The 12,166-nt window shown below is 38.4% G+C and overlaps 1 protein-coding gene across 1 annotated transcript; it reads right to left on the bottom strand.

The window, feature by feature from the left end:
* Positions 1–6,044: 6,044 nt before the first annotated feature.
* Positions 6,045–7,351, bottom strand: LOC128208483 (uncharacterized). The gene is made up of 2 exons (XM_052912046.1): positions 6,950–7,351; positions 6,045–6,542 (listed from the first exon to the last, which is right to left on the bottom strand). Exons 1-2 carry the CDS (start codon positions 7,349–7,351, stop codon positions 6,045–6,047), a joined length of 900 nt encoding a protein of 299 aa, XP_052768006.1.
* Between the last annotated feature and the right edge of the window lie 4,815 nt (positions 7,352–12,166).

The following is a 12,166-nucleotide window of genomic DNA, read 5'->3' as shown; positions in this document are numbered from 1 at the left end:
GTAGCTTGCCACAGTATCTTCGCGAACAAATACCACAGACAATTGAACAAACAACCAATTATCCGCTTCGAAACAGACAGAATTATTTCACAATACTTAGACTTTTAAGTATTTACTCGAAATCGAGATTTGTGGAACCGGCTTGATGTTCACCTTCGTAACAGTAACACGCTTAACGAATTTAAGGCACGTTTAAAAGACACATACAAAGGCACAGTTGTTCCGAAATATTATCTTGTCGGGGACAGAATTTCAAATATACACCATACAAGAATCCGAAATGCTTGTAGCAACCTTAATGCACATCTCCACATAAAATTTCTTCGTGATACTCCTATTTGTGACTTTGGGCAAGGCACAGAAGATGCAGAACATTATTTCTTTAAATGTAGTAGATACGGCGAAGAACGCGTGTTATTTTTTCGAAATACTCGAATATTTCATCCTTTAAGTACATCTAAATTATTATTTGGGATAGAAGATAACACAGTCGATGAAAAAAGTGTGCTTTTTATTGAAGTTCTAAAGTACATAAAATTAACGAAACGTTTCTTTTGATATCACCCTCAATCACGATATAAACGGTCTGGGATGTTATTACATTGTATTTTCTTTTGGTGGCAATCAATTCTTTTCTTCTTTTTTCTAAAGTAATTAACGTTATCTCTTTGTTCTAGTTACGTTAAATCATATATTTAAACGACATTGACGCTATATTGACGCCTGGGAAGGGCTGAAACTAATGTTGAAATAACTTGTAGCCCAACCCATTTGTTCTTTTTGTTTTATTTGATTGTAAATGTACATGTAAATTGTATGCAAAATAATTCTTTACAAAAGAGCAATAAAATATGATTAAACTAACGTCCACCAGTTTGACACAGTTGAAATTCCGATCGGCCAAAAGGAAGAGACCAGGAGAGAGCAAAGCAGAGCCGGTGAACCAGCAGGTTTCCTTGTCCTGTGACGCTCTGACGTTGATATCCGCCCCGTTCCACGTCACAGTAAAGAGATCAAGAACCGGAGCTGAAAACAATACAGGTCTGTATGTATATCACTTTTCATGTCAATTTTATAAATGTAAATGAAACAACGATGCAAACTTGTATAAAGTTACAGCTTCAATATTCAGTATGGTTCAGGGCGTAAACGGATGTTAAACTAGGAACAAGACAGAAACCGGGTAATAAACAGACACTATCAACAATGGACGTCTGAAGACTTGAATGGTAAAACAAGCACGAATCAAGGAAGTTCTTATAAGAATTGAAAGTATTGAGTATTTTGTTTTCATGAGGAAAAAAAGTGTTAATGCCAAATACTTATGTTCAAAAAGTGTGCCAATGTACCCTACATTACTCTACACTACATGTAACGCAAATACTGATCTGCCCCCCGTGGGGTATTTCAATTGTTCGGTAAAAGTTCAACATAACACAACTCCGACTAAGAAATATCTATATAAATATATGATTATCTTTTTCTGTCTAACCGCGTGTCGAAATTCCTCTGCAAAATGTTTCTTAAATTGGATTGATATGTTTTAATATCGTTTTTTTCTGACAGCTATATTTTCATGTTTGTTTTTGTTTTTTGGTATCCCTTGAGACTCATATATGCTAGAAATAAAATATGCTGGTTATTGTTTTACTACATGCAATAAGGTAAAACGCTACATCAAATACTTTTAAAGTCATCAGCAACGTCATCGATGCTATTGACTTTACAGCTGCGATAGTCGAGTACGACACATTTACCACATCAAGGTCTCCGTGGGTCGGGCAATAAAACTTGATCATCTCCTTTGGGTGGTCTTTGCAGTATTCAGTTCCGCCGATGTTTGCTTGCTCAGTGGACGGGTAGACGGACGGCAACTGATCTTTCGACGGTCTGTTTCCGGGACGCCTTGAATTTCTTATGGGCCTGGATACAGGGATCATACATGTACTTCTTGTAGGCCTGGATACAGGGATCATACATGTACTTCTTGTAGGTCATGATACAGGGATCATACATGTACTTCTTGTAGGTCTGGACACAGGGATCATACATGTACTTCTTGTAGGCCTGGATACAGGGATCATACATGTACTTCTTGTAGGTCATGATACAGGGATCATACATGTACTTCTTGTAGGTCTGGACACAGGGATCATACATGTACTTCTTGTAGGTCTGGACACAGGGATCATACATGTACTTCTTGTAGGCCTGGATACAGGGATCATACATGTACTTCTTGTAGGTCATGATACAGGGATCATACATGTACTTCTTGCAGGTCTGGATACAGGGATCATACATGTACTTCTTGTAGGCCTGGATACAGGGATCATACATGTACTTCTTGTAGGTCTGGATAAAGGGATCATACATGTACTTCTTGTAGGTCTGGATAAAGGGATCATACATGTACTTCTTGTAGGCCTGGATACAGGGATCATACATGTACTTCTTGTAGGTCTGGATACAGGGATCATACATGTACTTCTTGTAGGCCTGGATACAGGGATCATACATGTACTTCTTGTAGGCCTGGATACAGGGATCATACATGTATTTCTTGTAGGTCTGGATACAGGGATCATACATGTACTTCTTGTAGGTCTGGATACAGGGATCACACATGTACTTCTTGCAGGTCAGGATACAGGGATCATACATGTACTTCTTGTAGGTCTGGACACAGGGATCATACATGTACTTCTTGTAGGTCTGGATACAGGGATCATACATGTATTTCTTGCAGGTCTGGATACAGGGATCATACATGTACTTCTTGCAGGTCTGGATACAGGGATCATACATCTACTTCTTGCAGGTCTGGATACAGGGATCATACATGTATTTCTTGTAGGTCTGGATACAGGGATCATACATGTACTTCTTGCAGGTCAGGATACAGGGATCATACATGTACTTCTTGTAGGTCTGGACACAGGGATCATACATGTACTTCTTGTAGGTCTGGATACAGGGATCATACATGTATTTCTTGCAGGTCTGGATACAGGGATCATACATGTACTTCTTGCAGGTCTGGATACAGGGATCATACATGTACTTCTTGCAGGTCTGGATACAGGGATCATACATGTATTTCTTGTAGGTCTGGATACAGGGATCATACATGTACTTCTTGCAGGTCTGGATACAGGGATCATACATGTATTTCTTGTAGGTCTGGATACAGGGATCATACATGTACTTCTTGCAGGTCTGGATACAGGGATCATACATGTACTTCTTGTAGGTCTGGATACAGGGATCATACATGTACTTCTTGCAGGTCTGGATACAGGGATCATACATGTATTTCTTGTAGGTCTGGATACAGGGATCATACATGTACTTCTTGTAGGTCTGGATACAGGGATCATACATGTACTTCTTGTAGGTCTGGATACAGGGATCATACATGTATTTCTTGTAGGTCTGGATACAGGGATCATACATGTATTTCTTGTAGGTCTGGATACAGGGATCATACATGTACTTCTTGCAGGTCTGGATACAGGGATCATACATGTACTTCTTGTAGGTCAGGATACAGGGATCATACATGTACTTCTTGTAGGTCTGGATACAGGGATCATACATGTTCTTCTTGTAGGTCTGGATACAGGGATCATACATGTATTTCTTGTAGGTCTGGATACAGGGATCATACATGTTCTTCTTGTAGGTCTGGATACAGGGATCATACATGTACTTCTTGTAGGTCTGGATACAGGGATCATACATGTACTTCTTGTAGGCCTGGATACAGGGATCATACATGTACTTCTTGTAGGCCTGGATACAGGGATCATACATGTACTTTTTGTAGGCCTGGATACAGGGATCATACATGTACTTCTTGTAGGTCTGGATACAGGGATCATACATGTACTTCTTGCAGGTCTGGATACAGGGATCATACATGTACTTCTTGCAGGTCTGGATACAGGGATCATACATGTACTTCTTGTAGGCCTGGATACAGGGATCATACATGTACTTCTTGTAGGCCTGGATACAGGGATCATACATGTACTTCTTGTAGGTCTGGATACAGGGATCATACATGTACTTCTTGTAGGTCTGGATACAGGGATCATACATGTACTTCTTGCAGGCCTGGATACAGGGATCATACATGTACTTCTTGTAGGTCTGGATACAGGGATCATACATGTACTTCTTGTAGGTCTGGATACAGGGATCATACATGTACTTCTTGTAGGTCTGGATACAGGGATCATACATGTACTTCTTGTAGGTCTGGATACAGGGATCATACATGTACTTCTTGTAGGTCTGGATACAGGGATCATACATGTACTTCTTGTAGGTCATGATACAGGGATCATACATGTACTTCTTGTAGGTCATGATACAGGGATCATACATGTATTTCTTGTAGGTCATGATACAGGGATCATACATGTACTTCTTGTAGGTCTGGATACAGGGATCATACATGTACTTCTTGTAGGTCTGGATACAGGGATCATACATGTACTTCTTGTAGGTCTGGATACAGGGATCATACATGTACTTCTTGTAGGTCTGGATACAGGGATCATACATGTACTTCTTGTAGGTCTGGATACAGGGATCATACATGTACTTCTTGTAGGTCTGGATACAGGGATCATACATGTACTTCTTGTAGGTCTGGATAAAGGGATCATGGATACAGGGATCATACATGTATTTCTTGTAGGTCTGGATTCAGGGATCATACATGTATTTCTTGTAGGCCTGGATACAGGGATCATACATGTATTTCTTGTAGATCTGGATACATGGATCATACATGTACTTCTTGTAGGTCTGGATACATAGATCATACATGTACTTTTTGTAGGTCTGGATACATGGATCATACATGTACTTCTTGTAGACCTGGATACATTGATCATACATGTATTTCTTGTAGGCCTGGATACAGGGATCATACATGTATTTCTTGTAGGTCTGGATACAGGGATCATACATGTATTTCTTGTAGATACATGGATCAAACATGATTGTACTTCTTGTAGTTCTTGATACAGGGATCACACATGTACTTATTGTAGGTTTGGATACAGGGATCACACATGTACTTCTTGTAGGTCTGGATAAAGGGATCATGGATACAGGGATCATACATGTATTTCTTGTAGGTCTGGATTCAGGGATCATACATGTATTTCTTGTAGGCCTGGATACAGGGATCATACATGTATTTCTTGTAGATCTGGATACATGGATCATACATGTACTTCTTGTAGGTCTGGATACATAGATCATACATGTACTTTTTGTAGGTCTGGATACATGGATCATACATGTACTTCTTGTAGACCTGGATACATTGATCATACATGTATTTCTTGTAGGCCTGGATACAGGGATCATACATGTATTTCTTGTAGGTCTGGATACAGGGATCATACATGTATTTCTTGTAGATACATGGATCAAACATGATTGTACTTCTTGTAGTTCTTGATACAGGGATCACACATGTACTTATTGTAGGTTTGGATACAGGGATCACACATGTACTTGTTGTAGGTCTGGATACAGGGATCACACATGTACATGTATTTCTTGTAGGTCATGATACAGGGATCATACATGTATTTCTTGTAGGTCTGGATACAGGGATCATACATGTACTTCTTGTAGGTCTGGATACAGGGATCATACATGTACTTCTTGTAGGTCTGGATACAGGGATCATACATGTACTTCTTGTAGGTCATGATACAGGGATCATACATGTACTTCTTGTAGGTCATGATACAGGGATCATACATGTACTTCTTGTAGGTCTGGATACAGGGATCATACATGTACTTCTTGTAGGTCTGGATACAGGGATCATACATGTACTTCTTGTAGGTCTGGATACAGGGATCATACATGTACTTCTTGTAGGTCTGGATACAGGGATCATACATGTACTTCTTGTAGGTCTGGATACAGGGATCATACATGTACTTCTTGTAGGTCTGGATAAAAGGATCATGGATACAGGGATCATACATGTATTTCTTGTAGGTCTGGATTCAGGGATCATACATGTATTTCTTGTAGGCCTGGAAACAGGGATCATACATGTATTTCTTGTAGATCTGGATACATGGATCATACATGTACTTCTTGTAGGTCTGGATACATAGATCATACATGTACTTTTTGTAGGTCTGGATACAGGGATCATACATGTACTTATTGTAGGTCTGGATACAGGGATCACACATGTACTTCTTGTAGGTCTGGATACAGGGATCACACATGTACTTCTTGTAGGTCTGGATACAGGGATCATACATGTACTTCTTGTAGGTCTGGATACAGGGATCACACATGTACTTCTTGTAGGTCTGGATACAGGGATCACACATGTACTTCTTGTAGGCCTGGATACATGGATCATACATGTATTTCTTGTAGACCTGGATACAGGGATCACACATGTACTTCTTGTAGGTCTGGATACAGGGATCACACATGTACTTCTTGTAGGCCTGGATACATGGATCATACATGTATTTCTTGTAGACCTGGATACATAGATCATACATGTACTTCTTGTAGATACATGGATCAAACATGATTGTACTTCTTGTAGTTCTTGATACAGGGATCACACATGTACTTATTGTAGGTTTGGATACAGGGATCACACATGTACTTATTGTAGGTCTGGATACAGGGATCACACATGTACTTCTTGTAGGTCTGGATACAGGGATCATACATGTACTTCTTGTAGGTCTGGATACAGGGATCACACATGTACTTCTTGTAGGTCTGGATACAGGGATCACACATGTACTTCTTGTAGGCCTGGATACATGGATCATACATGTATTTCTTGTAGACCTGGATACATTGATCTTACATGTATTTCTTGTAGGTCTGGATACAGGGATCATACATGTATTTCTTGTAGATACATGGATCAAACATGATTGTACTTCTTGTAGTTCTTGATACAGGGATCACACATGTACTTATTGTAGGTTTGGATACAGGGATCACACATGTACTTATTGTAGGTCTGGATACAGGGATCACACATGTACTTCTTGTAGGTCTGGATACAGGGATCATACATGTACTTCTTGTAGGTCTGGATACAGGGATCACACATGTACTTCTTGTAGGTCTGGATACAGGGATCACACATGTACTTCTTGTAGGCCTGGATACAGGGATCATACATGTACTTCTTGTAGGTCTGGATACAGGGATCACACATGTACTTCTTGTAGGCCTGGATACAGGGATCACACATGTACTTCTTGTAGGTCTGGATACAGGGATCATACATGTACTTCTTGTAGGTCAGGATACAGGGATCATACATGTACTTCTTGTAGGTCTGGATACAGGGATCATACATGTACTTCTTGTAGGTCTGGATACAGAGATCATACATGTACTTCTTGTAGGTCATGATACAGGGATCATACATGTACTTCTTGTAGGTCTGGATACAGGGATCATACATGTTCTTCTTGTAGGTCAGGATACAGGGATCATACATGTATTTCTTGTAGGTCTGGATACAGGGATCATACATGTACTTCTTGTAGGTCTGGATACAGGGATCATACATGTACTTCTTGTAGGTCAGGATACAGGGATCATACATGTACTTCTTGTAGGTCTGGACACAGGGATCATACATGTACTTCTTGTAGGTCTGGATAGAGGGATCATACATGTACTTCTTGTAGGTCATGATACAGGGATCATACATGTACTTCTTGTAGGTCATGATACAGGGATCATACATGTATTTCTTGTAGGTCTGGATACAGGGATCATACATGTACTTCTTGTAGGTCTGGATACAGGGATCATACATGTACTTCTTGTAGGTCTGGATACAGGGATCATACATGTACTTCTTGTAGGCCTGGATACAGGGATCATACATGTACTTCTTGTAGGTCTGGATACAGGGATCATACATGTTCTTCTTGTAGGTCTGGATACAGGGATCATACATGTACTTCTTGTAGGTCTGACACCGCACAAGCCTTCTCTTTACACGGCTGACATTAGACAGTTTCGTCTGCGGACTAATTTTCAAGGCCAGGATCACGTCTCTACAGGTACCCCAGCCTGTCAATGAAGACGTTATTATTAAAGGATATCATTAAAGGCCTTAATTATCAATTGGGTCTTCTTGTTGTATTAATACAGATAACCGTGAACACGCTTTACTTAGTGTTAAAGCTAGCAAAAAGTGCATATTATGTATTTATATAGTGCATCATACATTCAATTGAATAATGCCGTTAAAGATGCAACTGTTATGAAAAAAAAATATTTAAAAATATAACAAAAAAATAAATAAACGGTAATAACATATATTAATGAAAAAATCTTTATTCATGTGCATCATCTTAGTATTGCCTTGTTCAAATGATCATCAAACTACGATACATGACCAATAAATTGTATCTATTTCTTCTGCAGTTTATTTCAAACAATCCCTTAATTGATATTTTCACCAATTATATGAGAAGACGTCAAGAAATTATATTGCGGATAAAAGTTAATTTCAGTGTAAGACCGTATTTCACTGAGTGAGCACCAAAAGCTATATTTCACGACTGGCGTAGCTACGTATGAAATATTTACTTCTGGTGTTCACGAGGTGAAATATATTGCTATCTTACACTGAAACCAAATTTGCCTCCTTTATATTATGTACCTTAAAAGAAAGTTAATGAAATATAATTGTAGTTTTTCAGAAAAGCGCACCAAATTGTACGCGAACGTTGCGTCATTTCAAAAATGACGTCGTTTAGAGTGTGTCCCAGCCCTGTGCGACGTTTGATTTGGAAGTGAGCTGAAAATTCAAAACAGTGAACAATATCGAAATGTTATTTCACTGTTTGAAACAGAGGCATATAATTTTTATTTTACTGATGATTTTTTATAAATCACCGGAAAGCATAATATAATAAGAAAGTCTTCGCATTGTTAAAGTCCCTCGTACAAGCACTGCGGATTACTGCGGATACTGATTCTCAAATCTAGGCCTGGCTTTTAAGATGGAAGAGGCTGTCAATTCAATGACAAATTACCTCAGACAGAAATTAAAATCGCATAGAAAATTTAATTATAACCATTAAATGGAATTAATGTTTTTCAGGAAAGTTCTAACAAACATACTAAACAGCGGTTTTGGATCACCCAATAAATTCCTTCGCATGCCGTTATCTTATTCATCCTGTCCAAATTATGTATTGATTCATATCGTAACGTGCGACGTCAAAGACGCAACAGATCCCTTCAGAGAAAAACATGCTCGACCATGAAGGGGTCCGCTGGTCTTTATACACAGTAAATTCTCAATCAACACAGAGCCCGGGCTTTGCTAATTTGCATATTACCAACCAAGTAAACGTACGTACTATGAACGTACTTCATTTTGTGCTAGGCCGTGAATTGACAATCGTTTTATACCTAGATTCTCAACGTGAACCCTGAATGAGTTTGGTTATTATTTATTTATTGTGATATGTATATATGCTATAAGATTGTTTTTCTTTCATTCAAGAGCATTATTTGAGTACATTGAAAGTGAGCTTTTCTGCCTTCAATACCCATTTTGATACATGTTTTTTAAGTTTTAAAATAGTTACCATAGTATCACTGGTAAAATGTACCGTATTTTCAACCTGATTATAAAAATGTTTTTAATCTGATACATGTTTAAATATATCTGTTTCTTAATTAAAAAAAACTTAACTAGTATCAATCTTAATCGACGATAAGGTACCCCAAGTGGGAATCGTATATTCAACCTCTTGGACAAGAGGCGTATGCTCACGTCACTCGACACAACTTGACTCCCCCTGTGGTTGATGTGTTGTTCTTATAAATACAAAAGCAACTCCAGGGACAGGCCTAGTAGACTAACATTCAATGAAGAAAATAGCAGATGGTGGAAAGTTCAAACTGAAGAGACACTAAACAATAGACAATGAACAGAACAACATAGAGAGAACACATATATTTGCATAATTGTTATCTTTATATTTACACCTCAACTTCCATTCCTTAAATGAACTGCCTTTCGGCAATTGCATTCATCAATCGATGAACGCAACATCTTCGGATATGTTCGGATCGTAATTCATTGCATAACAATATACATGAAAGCTATTGATCTTGTTATTGGTTGTATTGTGTCTGCAGGTCCCGTAAAATATAGATCAACATTTTTAAAGGTGTTAGTTTATTGTATTTTAAATATAATGGTACCAGAAGTGTTTCAATTTTACGTTTTAACGTGATTTCAAGTGGTTGATCTTTTCCCGCGTTATTGTGACGTCATTTGAAAAAAATGTTTCCGGTTATAGTCGGGTCGTTCTCTTTACAGAATGGGTAAGAACGGATAACTTAAAGGTTTTCTTAAATGAAATGAAGAATTTTTTAACAATTCTTGAATGAAATAATGAACTATTGGTGTAAATATAAGGAATGAATTGCGGGGTTGATGTCATTATCGGGGATATGAACGCAATTGGGTTGGTCAAAGTACGAGTGGAGTCCTTCGGACTCCACACACATTGACCAACCCAATTGCGTTCATACCCCGATGAACGCAATTGGGTTGGTCAAAGTACGCGTGGAGTCCTTCGGACTCCACACACATTGACCAACCCAATTGCGTTCATACCCCGATAATGACATCAACCCCGCAACTCATTCCTTAAATTAATGCATGTTTGCATTATCGCCAAGGAACAGGCGTCGAAAGCTTACTGAGGCTTTAAACTAGTTTATGAGTACTCATTTAACCTCTTACTATTTATCAAAAGTACCTTAACATATAAGACTTATATTCCCATGATCTGCCATTGGAAAAATGAAGAATATGCATACGTTTTACATGTACCATTTGACAAAGTCAACGACGACTATATAGCTACAAATGACTCATGCAAGATAGTATGTTATTGGCTCAATGCATTGCAGAGCAAGTAAGCGACATCTCAAGGACAATCCCAGTTCAATAGGGCTATTGTCTGTTCATTGTTATAATCATTTAAAAGAAACAATTTTATCAGGCAATATCTGAATCAAATTATTGAACACAGATTCGCGACAAGTTTAGGGAAAAACGGTGCTCAGGCAGGGATTGTAAACGATACAATTTTTGAAAGTACATTAGCCAAAGGTTCCCAGACTCTGCTGCACTCTTTATGCTTCCGGATAGTCTTAGGGTGATAGTCTTTACAATGTATTTTCATTTATTTAAACTCAAATGGGACGAAAGCTAATAGAATCATGTTGGAGTCATTTTCCTGAGTAGAAACCAGAATCGATGTCCAATTTGAGAGGCCATGAAATAGTATCCCTAATGAGGATCGTACACACAACTTCCTCGGTGAGAGATGGACATATTTATTACTATCACCCCCCCACCCCCCACCCCCGATACCATTTGAAAATCAACATATTCATGACCGAGTCACGGTTGTCATATTGTATATATATTTTTTATTTTCATCGAATTTACCTTGATTTTATAGATATTTATTATAAAAATAAGTATTTTCAGTATGGAAAACCACGTGATTTGTTACGTCATTTTCTGCAACCAGAAACATCAGTTCGGCTCTTCAAAAGACTGTTAGTAAAACACGGTATATAAATGCAAGTAAAACACTTGAGTTAATAGAAAGCTTCAACATGGCATAGGACTTTATCGTGACCATAAAAAACGACCAATCAGCATATATGTAGATATTGTTGTCAGCAACTTAATACAATATTGCTATATTTTCATAATTTATAATCAACACTTATAATGGCATTATGTTCACAGGTCTTGAAATCGATAGTTTGCATTAGTATTTTAAAGTACAAGGGCAATCTTTTAAAATAATTTTGAGCTCTATAATATACTTTATGCTATAATTAGTATAGTTATTATGCCCCCCTTCGAAGAAGAGGGGTATATTGCTTTGCACAGGCATGTCGGTATGTCTGTCGGTCGGTCGGTCGGTCCGTCGGTAGACCAAAGCTTGTCCGAGTGATAACTCAACAATTCCTGGACGTATGGTCATCAAACTTCACATGAAGGTTGGGCCTGACCAGTAGATGACCCCTATTGATATTGGGGGTCATCGGGTCAAAGGTCAAGGTCACAGTG

This window comes from Mya arenaria, chromosome 11 (genome assembly GCF_026914265.1).
Source record: "Mya arenaria isolate MELC-2E11 chromosome 11, ASM2691426v1".
In the NCBI taxonomy this organism is placed as follows: domain Eukaryota; kingdom Metazoa; phylum Mollusca; class Bivalvia; order Myida; family Myidae; genus Mya; species Mya arenaria.
Note: the sequence above shows the minus strand (reverse complement) of the source record. Positions and strands in the feature narration are given on the sequence as shown.